The sequence below is a fragment of the Chelonoidis abingdonii genome, chromosome 22 (genome assembly GCF_003597395.2).
Source record: "Chelonoidis abingdonii isolate Lonesome George chromosome 22, CheloAbing_2.0, whole genome shotgun sequence".
Taxonomy (NCBI): Eukaryota; Metazoa; Chordata; order Testudines; family Testudinidae; genus Chelonoidis; species Chelonoidis abingdonii.
Window position 1 is genome coordinate 20,975,030 of NC_133790.1, and position 17,409 is coordinate 20,992,438.

Below are 17,409 nucleotides of genomic sequence, written 5' to 3' on the forward strand. Positions count from 1 at the left end.
GAGGCAATGTGGGGTTTGGAGTGGAAGCTGACAGCTCGCAATCACCCATGTAATAGCCTCGTGACCCCCTGAGGCATCCCGACCCCCCAGGTTGAGAATCCCTGCCCTAGAAGGTTTACCAATATAACTATACTGGAAACCATTTCTAGTGGAGACTAGGCTTTACTCTTCCCAGAGAGTAGCATTCAGGGAATATTGAGCATATTCTGTTGCTAATGCTTAGCTGCATGCTGCTTGGTTCTAAGGCTACTAGGGCTGGGAGGGGTGGGGGGCAGACCCACTTTAATGAGAAAAGAAACGGTTGCTTGCTGTAACTGTGGTTCTTCGAGATGTGATGCAGACAAGTGTTCCGCTTGGGTGTGCATGCACCCAGTGCGTTGGAGCTGGAAACTTTTCCCCAGCCTAGCAATCTGCGTGGAAGACAGCGATCGCACCTCCTGGCCGTATGAGGTGGTGCCGCCCTGAATCCCCCTATAGTTCCTTTGCACCGAAAGCCCGTGAGAAGGAGACTGCAGTGCAGAGGGGACGAAGGGTGGGTCACATCTCGAAGAACCACATTTACTGTAAGTAGCCATTTCTTCTTTGAATAGATGCAGACATGTATTCCCCTTAGGTGACTCACAAGCAGTACACCACTCTAGAGGCAGGGCTTGGAGACTACGCAATTGAGATCACAGGGCTGCCCTTCCGAGGCTGCGTCCACTCTTAAAGATGCAGTAATAGCATAATGGTCTGTAAATGTATGTATAGATGACTACACAGCAGCCCTGCAAATGTCCTGTATGGAAACATCATTGAGGAAGGCCATCAATATCACTTGTGCTCTTGTGAAGTGAGCCGTATCTACTGAGGAGGCATAGCTGAAGCTATCTCATACACAGCCTTGATACAGGATGTTACTCATCCAGAGATGGTCTGTGCCGAGACCTCTTGCGCCTTCATATGGTCTGCATATGACACAAACAGGTGAGGTGTAGCACAAAGCGGTTTAGTCCTGTCTAGATGAAAGACTCAACTTCGCCTGACATCCAGATTATGGAGGCACTGTTCTCCTGGGTAAGAGTGCAGCTTTGGGAAAAACAGGTAAATACACTGCGTGATTCAGATGAAACCAAGAGACCACCTTGGATAAAAACTTTGGGTGTGATCCATACGTGCAGGAACTAGGGGTGCTGGGGGTGCTGCAGCACCTCCTGGCTTGAAGTGGTTTTCATTCTATACAAGGTTTACAAAGTTTGGTTCAATGACTCTCAGCACACTCACTATAAAAATTGTTCCAGCAGTCCACTGTGATTGCAGCATTACATTCAGCTCCCCAAGGACAAAGTAAAGCAGCTCAGCTATTAGGGCCTGCAACTCACATATGCCCTTGCTGACTTGATGGCTATCAGGTATGTGGTTTTCTGAGACAGGGGCAGTGGGCAGGCCGCAAGGGGCTCAAATGGAGGGCCCATCAGACCTGCCAGAATGTTTAGGTCCCATGGGGGAACTGGTTCTTGGACCAGATGATGTAAGGGGAGAAGCCCCTTCAGAAATCTCATTACTATGGCACTGGAAAAAACTTAACTTCCCTTAAATTGGGGGATGGAATGCAGATATCGCTGCCAAATGTACCCTTGGGGAACTGAGCACAAGGCCCGATTTGTGAAGATGTAGCAAATACTCTAAGATGTCCTAATGGAAGCCCCTGTCATTTGGGTCACATGGGTCAAGGACCACACCGAGAATCTATTGCAGCGCACTAAGTAGGCTGTCCTAGTGGAAAATGTCCTACTGTTGAGTAGGACATGTTGGACAGCTACCAAGCACTGCTCCTCCTCTTTATTCAGACATGTAGCAGCTGCACCGTAAGTTTCAAGGAGCTGATTGCAGGATGGAAAGTGGGGCCGTAATCCTGAGTGAGCAGATCAGGATGGAGAGGAATTGGTATGGGAGGCTGAACCGACAGAGCAAGGAGATCTGAAACGCAGCACTATCTCAGCCACACTAATGCAATGAGATGAGCTTGTCCCGATCTGCACTGATGAACTATGAAATGATTGGAATAGGGGGAAAGGCATACAGAATTGCTGACTGCTAACTGCAGTGAAAGGCATCAGAGATGGAGCCTGCCCTCCCAGAGCAGAAGAGGTGGCACTTTCAGTTTTCCCTTGTCGCAAACAGGTTGGTCATGGAGATGCCCCATGTTGTGAAGACAACCCTGCTGAAATATCTGCAAGACAGTTTTGCACCCCTGGTAAATGGATTGCTACTGGAATGATGTCTGCCTCAATGCAAAACTGCCACAGGTTGATCGCCTCCAGACAGAATGACCTGGAACTTGCTTGTTCATGTAGTACACTGCAGTGGTATTTTCCCTGAGTCTGTGAACCACTGAGTGTCTGATGCAGTCTGATGCAGTCCCAGAATGCATGGCATACGTTGTGGATGGCCTGAAGTTCCAACACACTGATGTGGAGGGAGGTTTTCTGTACCGACTACAGGTCCTGCACCCTCAACAAGTTCATCTGCGCCTCCCACATCCCGGAAGGGAAGTGTTGATAATCACCGACTTGGTCAGAGAGGGCTGAGCAAAGGGGTCTCCTTGGCACTACATGGTGTAGAGACTCCCACCAGCACGAGGAATCCAGGACTGGTGGAGGACGTTGAACCATAAATTTCAAGTATATAAAAGGTTGTTACAAGGAGGAGGGAGAAAAATTGGTCTCCTTAACATCTGAGGATAGGGCAAGAAGGAATGGGCCTAAATTGCAGCAAGGGAGTTTAGGTTGGACACTAGTAAAAACTTCCCAACTGTCAGGGTGGTTAAGCACTGGAATAAATTGCCCAGGAAGGTTGTGGAATCTTTGTCATTGGAGATTTTTAAGAGCAGGTTGGACAAACACCTGTCAGGGATGGTCTAGATAATACTTAGTCCTGCCTTGAGTGCAAGAGACTGGATTAGATGATCCTCCCAGTCCTACGATTCTGTGATTCTGTGCTGATGCCACAGGCAGTGTTGATATCATCACAAACATTGGTAACAGAGTGCCTGAATGTGTCGATGTTGAAGATGGTGAGAGCTGATATGGGAGCACTTGCAGAGTCAAATGGAGTGGGGCCGAAAAAGGTCCTAGTGCCGCAGTCCCCTACACTGATTCTAGTGCCAGTTCCATCCCCACCATGGCAAGGGGAGGATCTGGATGCGGTGCCAACAGACATGTAGGTTCAGTGGCTTGCTCCATCAGAGGGGCCATAAGTGGGAGGTTCCTGGACCAATGGTCAGTTCGGGACTGAAAGGCAGAGAAGGTCTGCGGCTGCCTGAGATGTCAACGATACCGGTACCAGCATCTCCCTCATCAGTACCAGATTCAGTGGATGCCGGGAGCTGGAATCAGAGTCAACGGCATGGAGTTTCTGCCCTTCCCACTCGGTACTGGGGAAGGGTCAGAGGTACCTGTGCCATCCCGTGTTCCAGAACCAGCCCTGTGCCAGTCTGTGCTTTTCCCGGGGGAAGCAGAGGAGTTGCCCTGCAACCTGGAAAGATCCTGATTGGTCTTATGAGACCTCGTCTTTGACATCGATGATGGAGAATAACTCCTCTGTCTCTTCAGCAAGGTGCCTGCCCCAGAATGAGAGACAGTTTTCAAGCCTGAGGGCAGTCTTTGTCCTGAGAAGGACCTTAGTACCGGATCAGGCTGCATGGCCTGTTGAAGCTGGTGTTGCTTGAGGCAAAGGTCTCGTGTCCCCTGAGTCTGCTTTTTAAATGATTTACAGATCAAACAGCGCTCTTAAGATGGGCCTTGCTGAGACAAAACATGCACTGTGGGGGTTTGAGGGGGTCACTGTTGGGGATCGCCTCTCCACATGAAGAACAGTGTTTAAAGCCTGGTGAGGGCATCAAGGGGGGAACACTATCTACTAATGCTATCTAACTACTAACTAATTACCTATGTACAGTAAACTAGGCTTAGAGTAAATGCAAGGTTGTAGGACTACAATCACAGACAGATCTTCAATTCCACAGAAGGAACCAAGGAGGGTTGGGGAACACCACCTCATATAGCCAGGGGAGGGGCCACAGCCCTGAGGTGCAAGGGCTTCCCTTCTATGAGCACTGCTAGGCAAAAATCTCTGGCACTGGCACGCTGGATGTGTGCACACCAATGCGGAATTCAGGTCTGCATCTACTCGAACAACTTCAGATTACTGAGCCAACAGACACTGTCTGAAGTGTGTTGTGGAGGTGACATGCTTTGGTCTTGGGCAGGCAGTGGCGTTAACAACTTCTTTACTTGGCATCCTTGTCTGGCCAGCAGAGGAGTGGTTGAAAACAAACCTCACTGTTGCTGACTGTTGTGATATGAGGTGTTTTTCTTAAAGCTGCAGCTTCTGGAGGCAGAGGTGGCTCTAGCTTTTTTGCTGCCTCAAGCAGGGCAGTCAGGCAGCCTTCGGTGGCACGCCTGCAGGAGGCCCCCGGTCCTGCAGCTTCGGCGTACCCGCCACTGAATTGCCACTGAATTCGCGGGACCTGCGGACCTCCCTCAGGCATGCCGCCGAAGGCAGCCTGACTGCCACCCTTACAGCGACCAGCAGGCTGCCCCCTGTGGCTTGCCACCCCAGGCACGCGCTTGGAGTGCTGGTGCCTGGAGCCACTGCTGTCTGGAGGCATGTGATTAGGTGAGAATCTCAGCTTTCGTTAGAAAAAAGAAGTTTCTAGCCCTCCCAGTTGCTGAGAAAAGCTTGAAAACAGAACCGAAGTGCACCCTAAAGACACTAAAACGAGAAGGGAAATAAATGACATTCACATATATTAGGCTTAAAAATCATGAGGGTTTTCAATAATATCTTATGATTTTGGGGGGGGGCTGATTCATGCCTTTTGAACATTTAGGATTGGCAGCACTGAAAATTGAGGTGATTGAATCTGCCACTAGGAGAGTCAATCAAGGTTAACCTGGAGTTGTGGGAGGGTGCAGTAGTAAGTTCCTGTTGCTTAGCCTCCATGCAAATACGTCATCTTAATAATGCTTCACTCCTGTAGCCTGATCTATAGATTATGAATAAAAATTCCCAGTCACTGTATTACTTTGAGGGTTGACAGATTCTTGTCCCAAGATCAGGCCCAGTCTTATTAAAATTATATAGTTGGTAACCCAGATGTGCACAGGTGCAACACTCACACTACAGGAACTCTTTTATATTTACAAATAAATAATTCATTAATACATTTAGCAAAGTCACACACACTCTAATTCAGTAAGGTAGATAGAGATAATACAGAAAATACATCTGAACATCCATACTCACACCATCCCTTGCAGAACAGCCTGAAATGTTAGCCATTATCTTCCTCATCACTGTCACCTTCTTCATCTTCACCAGTGGCCATCATTCTGGCCCCTCCCAAGGGCTACATCTCTCTCCCTACCAGGGGCGGCTCTAGGCATTTTGCCACCCCAAGCACGGCAGGGATGCTGCCGCCCTTGCAGCGACTGGCAGAGCGCCCCCAGTGGCTTGCTGCCCCAATCATGCGCTTGGCGTGCTGATGCCTGGAGCCGCCCCTGCTCCCTACTGCCCCCAGGTTGGGATGCCACTTTTATAATATGTGACATTACCCATGTCTAATGCATATTCAGTAGGGGTTTCTCACCTCTTCCTTATTTGTATTTCCTCCCCTTACCGATGTTAAGATGTCCTTCTATAGATTAGTGTATTTATGATTTCACCCCATTATCATATATGTCAATTTGTTCCCAGGGCACTTTTGCAGTTGAGTATTCCGTCCAAAACCTTCCAGAAGCCGGTGTCAGTTCATGTTCTGTGGTTGCCTGATGTCATTATGGACAAAATTCCCTCCTACAATCTACTTCCAGTTCCCCAAAACTTATTGGTTACCTAAGTTTATCTGTGCCAAAGTTCGTAGGCTTCAAGCCTCATGCTAATTTCTGAAGCCAATGTCTTACAGGATACAAGCCTGTAGGTTCCTTGCATTACCACTGAACATAATAAAGCAGAATATAATGCAAAGCAGTGAATATAATAGAGCAGAAGTGGGCAAACTATGGCCCACAGGCCACATCCAGCCTGTGGGCCCCTCCTGCCTGGCCCCTGAGCTCCTGGCTCGAGAGGCTAGTCCCTGGCCCCTCCACTCACTGCTGTTCCCCCCCCACGCAACTGCAGCACACCACACTGCCAGTGCAATGCTCTGGACGGCTGGGCAGTGCAGCCTGATCTGGTGCTTTGTGCTGTGTGGTGGCGTGGCTGTCTCCAGCCGGGCCATGTGGCTGTAGCGCTGCCAGCCACCAGTGCTCCCGGCAGTGGGGTAAGGGGGCAGGGAGTGAGGGGTTTCGATGGAGGGCAGAGGAGTTCGGGGTGGTGGTCGGGGACGAGGGTGTGGATAGGGGTCAGGGCAGTCAGAGGGTGGGGAACAGGGGGGTTGAATGGGTGCAGGGGTCCTGAGGGGCAGTCAGGAAGGAGAGGGGGTTGCATGCAGCAGCAGGGGGCAGTCAAAGGCAGGGGTTCTGGCGGCAGTCAGGGAGAAGGGATGGTTGGATGGGGCAGGGATCCTGGGGGAGGCAGTCAGGAATGAGAGGAGGGGTTGGATGGGGTGGCGGGGGGCAGTCAGGTGTGGGAGTTCCGGGGGTAGTTAGGGGATAGGTAGTGGGGGAGGGGGTGGATGGGGCAGGGGTCCCTGAGGGGCCATCAGGGAATGGGGGGGTTGGATGGGGTAGGAGTCCTGGGGTGGGGCCATCAGGGGACGAGAAGAAGTGGGGGATAGAGGGCAGAGGCTGGGCCATGCCTGGCTGTTTGGGGAGGCCCTCAGGCCAAAAAGTTTGCCTGCCCCTGTAATAGAAGTAAGCTGGCCCACTGAGCTACACCCCTAAAGCTCCTTTCATCTGAGGGGAGCAAGGTACTTTCATAATCATTCAACTGCAACATCGTTCATTGTATAAGGGGTTAAACTCCTGCTACAAGAGGGGTGACTTTGTAGGTAGGGCACTGGACTGGAGATCTAGGTTTTGTTCCTGTCTCCGCTACAAACTCTGTGTGATCTTGGGCAGGTCCCAGAATCCCTCTCTGTGTCTCAGTTCCCCAATCTGTATAATGGGAAGAATACTTCATGTGTGCCAGGAGTGTTGTGAGGCTAAATTCATTAGTGTTGGGAAGATGGTCAGAGGGCCTCAGAATATGTTATAAATAGAGATATGGACATGCCTGGCCTGCAGTGAGTGGGGATTTGAGCTTCCTCCAAGCTCAGTGCGATTTGGAACAGATCTGTGGATCCAGCCATTACTTTGGAGGCGCTGGTCACCACTCCATAGTGAAGAGTGCATACTTGAAGGAGCTTGAAATGAAGCCTAGATTGGGATCCAGTGCCCTGCGCTCGTTCACTCTGGTGTAAGTCTGGCGTAGCTTCACTTACACCAGTGGGGTTACACTGCTGTTAGTGAGCAAAGAATCAGGCCCTGAATTTCCACAGAGTTGGTGTTCAGATCCAAGGGCTTGTTTCTCATCCACCTGTAACTCATACTTCTCCCTCCCCCCCCCCCCCACAATATAGTTAATAATCAAATGGTGCCTTATCTAATTGTCGTAGTAGCTGGAAACGTAGTGCGGTTGAACTAGCCACAAATCACTTACATTACTGAAGATATTTGTGAAGACTTCAGCTCTGCTTATAGAATGTGCTGTGCTCTCGTGGGGGGGGCTTCTGGTTTTCAATAGCTTTCCTCCTCTTTGTATGATCATTTCCTGATCTGCCTGGTTGCTGTGGCTTAAAAAGCTGTAGCAATTTCCGATGATTGTTCGCTATGTTCATCCTTCATCCTTCAGCTCAGCCTAAATAAGTCTTCATGGTCCAGCTGTGTCATTTCCTTGTACAGATTTTAGATCCTCACACAGAATTGCTACCTCTTTTTCCAGGGATTTTCTCCAGTTTCCTTTCCTACTTACTGTAACTCATTTCCTCCCATTTTTTGAAATGACCTGTGAAGAAGTGGGAATGTTCTTAATGTTTTCTCTGAATACTATTGGGTGCCTCAGTTTTCCCTATGCATTTCTTAAGTATCTAGGTGGTGGGATAAGGGTGTGTGATTGTGGCAGAGCCTTAGAGGGCCAGTGTGATGCTGTCTGCACAGAAAATGGCTGACACCCTGTCTCCTGGCAACTGATGGCCTGGGCCCCTCCCCTGCAAAGGTGCCAACTGAAGGTGTTGGAGAACGAAGAGATCAGATGACCTTCTGGCCCAGGAAAGAGACAAAGGCCAGAGAAGGGGCTGGAGAGTTTCAGTTTGGAGCTAGCTGGGAAATGAAGGGAGGCACAGATGGGGCCCTGGCCTCTCTGCCCCAAAGTGGATCTGACTTAGGGGTCCTGTTTCTGTTCCTACGAACTCTGTCACAGTCTGTGTTCCTGTCATCTAATAAACCTTCTGTTTTACTGACTGGCTGAGAGTCACGTCTGATGCGGACAGGGGCGGCTCCAGGCACCAGCACGCCAAGCGCGTGCCTGGGGCAGCAAGTCATGGAGGGTGCTCTGCCGGTCCCCGTGAGGGCAGCAGGCAGGTTGCCTTCAGCGGCATGCCTGCGGAGGGTCCACTGGTGCCTCAGCTTCGGCAGACCTCCCACAGGCGTGCCGCCAAATCCGCGGGACCGGGGACCTCCCGCAGGCAAGCCGCCCAAGACAGCCTGCCTGCCGTGCTTGGGGCGGCAAAATACCTAGAGCAGCCCCTGACTGCGGAGTTTGGGTGCAGGGCCCTCTGACTTCCCCAGGAGCCCTGCCTGTGCAGACTTTCTGTGGGAAGTGCACGATGTGAGAAGGGGATGCTGAATGCTCCAAGGTCAGACCCAGGAAGAAACTGTGTAAGTTTCTTGCCCTGGAGACAGTATGCTCAGAGACAGGAGGCTCCCCCAGAGACCTGATTGGCTTCGTAGAGAGAAGTTCCAGAGCGTGACCCGGTGACTCTGTGACATCACCCCAGCTGCTTCAATCCATTTAACTATTGACTTCTCCCAACTTGCCACCTGTATATCATTTGCATTACAAGCAGGAAGGCTCTTCCATGAGCCTGCTCAGGGCTGTGCTGCCTGGTCTTTCACAATATTTTCTCTTCCTTTCTCATACAGGGACATCCTACAACGTAAAGGTTCAGCTGTGGATGCTGCTATTGCTGCTCTGGTCTGCACTTCGGTTTTGAACCCCCAGAGTATGGGCCTGGGAGGAGGAGTCATCTTTACCATCTATAATGCAACCACAGGTATGGTAGGGGCCTGTCCCTTCTCAGGTAATTCTCCCATAGCATTTGCATACTCCTCCTTTAGAATCTATTCACCAGCATATTCATTTAGTAGCCTTGCAGAAGCCAATGTCCTGAAAGCTCAAGCAAACCATTCTAAGCATGAGTAGGATATCGCAGTAATTCAAAAAGAAATCTCGTGCAGGTGAGGGAATGTTAGAGTTAAGGTGAAAAACCCAACCATGTCTAAATGTTAGGCAGGCAATAGAGCAAACCCAGAATGGCCTGAATTCCGGTTAACTGAAGGGCTGATGCTCACCTTATAGTCAGCCAATGCAGGTGAGATCAGAAGGGAAGCATTTGCTATGAGAATCTAAGTGTAAATACTCTGGGCCTGTTGTGACTGTGCTGAGGGATGGATGTGACTCTCCACGTCTGCTGAGACCTTGGACCTAATGCTTCGTGGCAAGTTTGCACCTTGTGTCCTTCACCATAAGTGGGTGCAAAAGAATGCCAGAACGGTACTTTATGTGCCTGTTCGGGACTCCACAAAGAAACAGACTGGGAAGACTCAGGCCTTCTAATTTTGCAGCTTACTCCCTTTGGCAATCTAGCTATGCTCAAGTCCAGCCACTTTCAGGCCCTGACATAAGACTTGTCTGTTTGTTTGGCTTTAGAACTCCAAGTTTTGTTGTATTCCTGCTTCAGTGAATTAGTAGTGTCTAGTTTAGCCCAGCTGATGTAGCCTATAGAAATTAGTAGTAAGAATAACACTGTAGTTTAAAGCAAACAAACCAGCTAAGTTACAAAGTTTGGAAATACGCAGGACTGACTTACATTAGAAAGCTGTGCTGGCGAAACTTCCCTTTTTCTCAGCACAGCCTGGTGTGTTGTCTCCTACCAACCAAACTCTCCACTTTTGCTGACATAATTATTCTTCTGTTCAGAACATCGTAACCCTCTGCCAGTGTACTGGCAGTGGCTGTGTGGACACACACATACTGATACTGGTACCGACAGTACTCCAGCTGCAATCCCAGAATGCAACATTCATTTGTGGTGCCAACACCCTCCTAAAGTCTACTGTTTCACCTCACTTTTTTCCCCCTTTACTTGTGAGAGAATCCCATTCATTGCCACATAAAAGGGACTTAAGCACTCTCTATTGCAGATATGAATTACAGTAGTGTGGTCTGTTGTTGCAGGATAATATAATCTGCACACATGCCCCATCTTTTAGCCTACCTCCAGTACAATGATTATCAATAGCCAGTCTGTAAATGTGTATATGGTGCTGCATGTCTAAGGTTGTATTGCGCTCTGGCTTGCACTGGGAAAATGGAGTGTCTTTCCAATAGCAGCAGATGAATATGGAGTATTGGATGGTTTCAGGAACTTGTATGGACAGTTTGCAGAGGAGAGTAAGAGAGAGCATGATTGTCACATTTTGGGGTGCAACCCACATCAGTGCGAGGTCGTGTTACCATTTTTCCTGTAACTCTGAGTGCCTTAAAATGTTCTGCTGCTGTAGCTTCCTGTCTGGGTGCTCCCAGCCAGCATACAAGCATGCACTGAGTATCTGTATGATAAAAGCTACCCTGGTTCACCAACTCCAGCAGCCTGCTTGTTACACCACAGCCACTCCCTGGTCTCCAGCAGCCTTGGTTACTATTAGCCAAGCCACCTCTACTCCAGAATTTCCCCAGAACTGTCTGCCCTGAAATGTCCAGCCCTCTCCTGGTACATTGAGGGAAGTAATATAATCCATTGCACCTTTTAAAGAGACAAAGTCCCAGCAGTCTATTGCTTTAACTAGAGTTCACAATTACGTCAATTCAAACAGGGCACTGGATTGGTTTAGATGGAAAATAAACACGTTTATTAATGAAAAGAGAGGATTTAAGTGTAAGGAATAAAGTCAGAAATAGTTATAAGCAAATAAAAGTGAAAAACACTTTCTAGGGACTAAGATTTAACCAAACTACAGTCTTGTTTCAAGGTGAGCTTCTGTTGCTTCCTCCCAGCAAGACAGCTGACTGACCCATTGGTCAGAATCTCCCACAAAGTCCAAGGTACTCAGTTCCTTTGTCTTTTGAGGTAAAAGATAAGTTGGGGTTCTTTGCCCCCCTTTTTATAGTCCAGTGTACTTTTGAAATGCAACCTTCTCAAAGTCGAGTGCTCTCCTGTGAGGAAAGGTGCCATGGAGTCTGATGGAGAAGGTTCCACACTGGTTCCATCCGCCAAGGAATAGCCACTTCACTGCAGTTTGCAGCCATGCCCCCTGCAGCAAGTGCAGGAGCGATGAAGAGATCAGAATTCCCAGCTAACTGGTTAAGCCAACAGTATGGCTCTTTGCACTGCTAAAGTACCATAAAAGGGCCACAACAGTTTTTAAGAATAATAGAGCCAGAATTAACTCATCTGTATATCCTGGATCATGATCTTGCTTTCGGATCAACAAAGAGCCAAAGGGACCAGCAGTATGAGATGTACTGTTCTTAAAATTGTTAGGAAGACGTAAACTCTGCAGCAGGAAAGTTTCCTGCTGCAGAGTTCATAAACACAACATGAGAGTTTGGCACGTTTGGTGATGGACTTCATGGACTCCACAGTGCATGATCCAATGTGACTCCAACCCTCACCAGTTTCCACAAAAAAGCATAAACTCCAGTCCTTTGCTTTCTGCTCCACCAACTGTGATGAATGAAACTTACCAGACACTGAGAAGAGATTATTGTGTGTTTTCCTTTCTTATTTCCAGGAGAGGTCGTGGTGATTAACGCTCGTGAAACAGCTCCAGAAAATATCAACCAAGACTTGTTAAATCAGTGTAATGATTTCCCTCTCCAAATAGGTAAGGACAGGAATTGGACTGGTTTCGTATCAGACAGCTTGATGCAGTAAGCAGGGAGAGTGGGGCCACTGCCTGGCATTTGGGGAGAGGATAGAGGACCTCACAACTTCACTGCATTATGGGAAGTCTCTTGTCTCTGGAGGGTCACTCTTCTTCATTATTTCCTGCTGTTGCTCTTGAGTACTAAGCTGAACAGAGCTGGGGAAAGCATTTGAACCCCCCTAATCTGTGGGACGAGAAGGAAAAAAGTGTCCTAGGGAGAGGAAGGTAACCTGAACCTCAAGGAAACCTTCTGGGGTTGGTCTGGTGTCAGTCCCCATTACTATACCCTGCATGTACTGCAGTTCTAAGCTTTTTCCTAATATCAGCGCTGGCCCAGAATTGGGTTGTTTTTAATACAGCTAGTGAAAGCACAGCAGATTTGACTCTTAGGCGCACACATAGTAGTTACTCATTGGTATAGCCACATGTATTTCAATAGAGCTGCAGGGATGTAAAGAATGTGTAAAAACAATAACCGTGTAACCAATTAAAATTCTATCAGTTACACAGTTAAATGTTTAACTGGGGAACTAGAGGTGTGGGGGTTCTGCAGCCCTCCCCACATTTTATGAGGGGCTCCGCTGCAAGCCTGACTCCTGGGGATCCCCACTGCCAGGCCCACGTCTGGGGATCTCTGCTGCTGGCTGCATCCAGAATCCCTGCTGCTGGCCCCGCACCTGAGGCTCTGCTGCCTTCACCCAGGATCCTGGCTGCTGGCCCTGCACCCGGGATGCCAGCCCCGCACCTGGGGCTCTGCTGCCCATGCCCAGGATTCTGGCTGCTGGCCCTGCACCCGGGCTGCTGGCCCCGCACCCAGGGCTCTGCTGCCCATGCCCGAGATCCCGGCTGCTGGCCCTATGGTTGGGGTCCCAGCAGCTGGGACTCTGGGACCCCAGGCGCAGGTAATAGCAGAGCCCCAGGCACGGGGCCAGCAGGCGGGACCCCAGTGGAGTTTAATTGTTAACAGAAACCGATAAGCATCAGGTTATCAGTTAACTGGTTAAACTTTTACATCACTATAGGGCTGCAGGCTGTTGTAAAGTCCTATAGGATCAGGCTCCACAGCAAGACTCGTTATCTGTCAGTCAAAGCTGACAGCTCTGTACTTCATTGTTCTTGTCTTTGCCTGTGGCTCAATGTGCAGTTCCACAAAAATGACAGCAAAAATGGCCAACGGCCATGTTTGTGTCTCAGCAACGCCGTATCAAAATGCAAAGCTTGCAAGGAAAGACATTGTCTTTTTGACTGATTTCCCACCAAACTCAACCAGAGATCCGAAAACAGGATTTTTCCTCTCCTGCATTGTTACCAGGAGCAAAAGTTCTGCAAGCCAAATCAGGCCCCCTGTGGTGGTGCAAACCTCCTTGTCCTCAGGTTCTGCTTTCAGTGACATCCATTCAGTTCCCTTGCTGTCAGTGGGTTTGCACAAATCTTACTGTGACTGAACTTAGCAAGGAATGGTGGTGATGCACAAGAAGGACTAGAGTCCAGCACTCTGTCTCGTAGCTGTGTTGACTTTGCAGTAGTAAACATCATTTTAAAAAATTACTTTTGTCCCTAAAGTTGGTAGAGGCAACTGACCACACAAGGTGAAGATCAGCTAAGTAAGGAGGTGCCTTTTATATGTAATCTTCAAAGTAAAACTGCATTTTTCAAGTGCTCTGCACCCAGGAGCTCCCACTGAGAACAATTAAAATCAAGGTGTGCTCAGCCCCTCTGAAGAATCAAGCCCTGAGTGTCTTGCCCAAGATCCTTCAGGGCATCTGTGGCAGAGACAGGAATTGAATCCAGGTCTCCTGAGTTTCAGTACAAACTCGTAACCAGGACACTACCTTTTCTGTCTCACCCCACCCTGCTTGTTAAAGAGAATACAAGTGCTGTTACTACTAATAGCTAATAGAAAAGCAGCTTCTTCAACTTGGGCTGCCGCTATTTTTGTTTAGGAAGAGGTCAAGAGATCTACCCGTGGGGCTTTTGCACGAATGCTTTGCCTTCCCTAGATTCAAGAATCTCAGAACACATTACAGGCACTAGTGAACTAAGCCTCAGGACACTCCAGGGAAGGAGGTATTAGTGTCCCTCTTTTACAGACTGAGAAGCTGAGGAACAGAAATGTTAAAGCCATTATTGTTTCTTAGAGGAACAGAGCTCAGCTGTCCCAACAGGAGATCTAAGAGGCATTGTGCAGGGGACTAGGCTTCTTTAAGAGGGTGCAGTCTCCATTTCCCTGTCCAGTTATTTGCATCACCCTTTCCACTAATCATCACAGCTCCTGCTCCATCCCTTCAGGGCTCAGATCAGCATCCAGGCAGTGAATGTGACTGGCCCCTGTACAGGGGTGCATGTGGAGAAGACCCCATATGCTCCCCAGTTTGAGAAACACTGGCCTGCTGGATAAGGCATAGGCAGGAAACTGGAGTTTGTGGGGGTGTCCATTCTCAGCTCTGCCACTGACTCACTGTTTGACTTTAGGCACCTTGTACCCTATAGTGAATGTCTGCTGGGGCACAAAGGGGGGGAGGGGCCAGTGGTCCCAGGCCCCCTCGCCAGAGCTGGAACTTTAGCTTGACTGCCCTGCTGTCAGCCCCAGGGAGAAATGGAGCAGGGTCACCAGGGACCCACAGTGTCAAAGTGGGTAGCAGAATTGGAGCCAGGCTTTTGGAGCTTACTGGGGAAGTGGAGATGCACGGGGAAGATGTGGTCTGGGGCTCCCAGAAATGCCTGGCCCCTGGTGGAGGTGGTGTTCTTCAGCCTGACAGCCTTGGGGCTGGTTATGGGGCAGGGAGATCTCTGGGGCTGAGTGCAGGAAGGGAGACATCAGAGCTGGGTGTGGGGCAGCAGACGGGGGCTGGGGGGACTGAGAGCAGGGAGAGTGTGCAGGGAAGAGAGGTTGGGAGTGGGTGCAGAGCAGGGGAGGGAGAGCTCTGGGAAAACTCTGGTTGTGCCCCTGATAGTCTGAGGGCAGTTGTTGCCATTTTAGGGTGAATTGGTTGGCCACATAGTGCTGGCTTCCTGACTCGTGTCTGCTGCTCAGATGCTAGCTAGACATTGTTTTTCCATGTAAGCAATTGCTGAGCTATCGCGTATGAGACAGGCTGCTGGAGGAGGGTTATCAGTACCGGGCAGGCAGGAGGAGGTGGTCTGTGCTACCTCTAATGGAATATGGGGCGTGGAGGTGGCCTGTGCTATCGGCAGTGGGATTGAAAGGGACGGGGAACTGGCCTATGCTAACACCAGTAGGATTGAAGGTGGTGTGGGGACTGGCCTATGCTAACACCAGTGGTATTGAAAGGGGGGGTATGGCCTGTGCTAACACCAGTGGGATTGAAGGTGGGGGGAGGGGGACTGACCTAAGCTAACACCAGTGGGATTGAAAGGGAGGGAATGGCCTGTGCTAACACCAGTGGGATTGAAGGGGGGGGTGGACCACGCCTTGAAACTAATGGACATTCCTGATGCTAGATTCTGCTTCCCTTCTTAGCATGTCATAGCTGTTAGCGGTGGCCTCCAGATGGATGTGACCATGAATTATATGATTAATATATGGGAGGAGAGGTTACTGCAATGAGTAATATCATAACTGCTTGTGCAGGGAGCCAGTGGATTGCAGTCCCGGGGGAGCTTCGTGGATATGAAGAAGCCCATAGGCGCTTTGGCCGGTTGCCATGGAAATGGCTGTTTGAACCAACCATCCAGCTTCTTACACATGGAATCAGAATGCCAGCAGTGCTGAGCAAATTTCTCAGTCACCCATTGTTACAGGACTTTTTGAAAAAGTCATCCTTGTGGTAAGAGAAGTTGTATTTCACCTGGGTGTGTGGCATAGGCACCAACTTACCCTCTTTCCCATGGGCGCTCGATCTCCCCCCGGCCCCATTGCACCCCTTCCAGGAGGCTCTGCTCCTGCCCCATCTCTTCCCACCCATGCCCTGCCCCCATTCCAACTCCTTCCCCAAATCCCCACCCTTGCCCCACCTCTTCCCCGCCTCCTCCCCTGAGTGCACCACCTTCCCGCTCCTCTCCCTCCCTCCCGGAATGTGCTATTGCTGCCAATCAGCTGTTTGGTGGCAGCTGGGCAGGAAGCGCTGGGAGGTAGCCAGAGAAGCAGGGATGAGGCGCACTCGAGGCGGTGGGGCTGGGGGTGAGGGGAGCTTGGCTGCCATGGGAAATGTACATCTGCACATTGAGAATAAGATGGGGGACTGGATGTGTGGAGACTGCCTCTGTTGAAAGACATTGACAGTGTTGACAGGGCAGAAACCTGCAGTCTTACTCATGTGAGCATTCCCATTGGGATTACTTGAGTAAAGCCTGCAGCTTCAGGCCCAGAGTGAGGAATGTTTGTATGGGACTTGACATGGAGACATGCTTTCCAAGGGAGAAGTACTGTGTGAAGACAGGCTGTCCCCTGGTGGTATAGAGTGGAGCTTTGGAGAACAAGGACAAACGGTACACAGAAGAAAGAAGCTTTGGCTGGCAAATGGGGACTCTGTTAAGGGAGAGAAATAATCATACACGCTATAAACCTGAATTGATGGACATTCTCTCTTAACAGCCAGCTGTTCTGTGAGAATGGTGTGGTCCTAAAACCTGATGCAATCATCTTTTGGCCAACTCTGCTGAAAACACTGAAGGCTGTAGCAGAGAAGGGAGCCAAAGAATTTTATGAGGGCGAGATAGCACAGAATTTGGTGAAGGACATAAAGCATGAAAGTAGGTAACAGTTATACTTCATAGATGAAATTTCTCTAAGGTGGGTGCACAACCAGTTGAAAGATCATACTCCAAGCGAAGTTATCAATGGTTCACTGTCAGACTGAGTGGGATCTCGCAGGGGGTCAGTCTTGGCTCCAGTACTATTGAATATTTTCATTAATGACTTGGATAATGGAGTGGAGAGTATGCTTATACATTTTGGCAATGACATCAAACTGAGGGGTTGCAAGTACTTTGGAGGACAGGATTAGATTTCAAAAGGACCTTGTCAAATTGGAAAATTATTCTGAAATCAACAGGATGAAATTCAATAAAGATAAGTGCAAAGAACTCCGTTTGTGGCCCCAAAAATGGAGGCACTCAAAGTCACTACTCACCTTTTTAAAAAATCGGCATCATGACAAGTACTAGTGGAAATGCTAGGCCTGATATTTCCTGGTGCAACTCAGCTGACTCTGGTATCAGAGGGGTAGCCGTGTTAGTCTGGATCTGTGAAAGCAGCAGAGAATCCTGTGGCACCTTATAGACTAACAGAGGTTTTGGAGCGTGAGCTTTCGTGGGTGAATACCCACTTCGTCAGACG

The 17,409-nt window shown here is 49.4% G+C and overlaps 1 protein-coding gene across 4 annotated transcripts in view; it reads left to right on the plus strand.

Moving 5' to 3' along the window:
- The window catches only part of GGT5 (gamma-glutamyltransferase 5), a 45,274-nt gene that overhangs the window by 13,823 nt on the left and 14,042 nt on the right, over positions 1 to 17,409 (plus strand). For 2 of the 4 annotated variants that reach the window (XR_004376617.2, XM_032801298.2), the window contains exons 2-5: positions 9,105 to 9,235; positions 11,976 to 12,068; positions 15,703 to 15,898; positions 16,666 to 16,823. Coding sequence is in view for 3 of the 4 variants with exons in the window: in XM_032801298.2 (XP_032657189.1) it covers positions 9,105 to 9,235; positions 11,976 to 12,068; positions 15,703 to 15,898; positions 16,666 to 16,823 (578 nt within the window). In the remaining variant the exon portion in view is untranslated. Of the gene's footprint in view, positions 1 to 9,054; positions 9,236 to 11,975; positions 12,069 to 15,177; positions 15,359 to 15,702; positions 15,899 to 16,665; positions 16,824 to 17,409 lie in introns of those variants that run through there. The other 2 variants (XM_075060022.1, XM_032801299.2) reach the window with 2 other exon arrangements.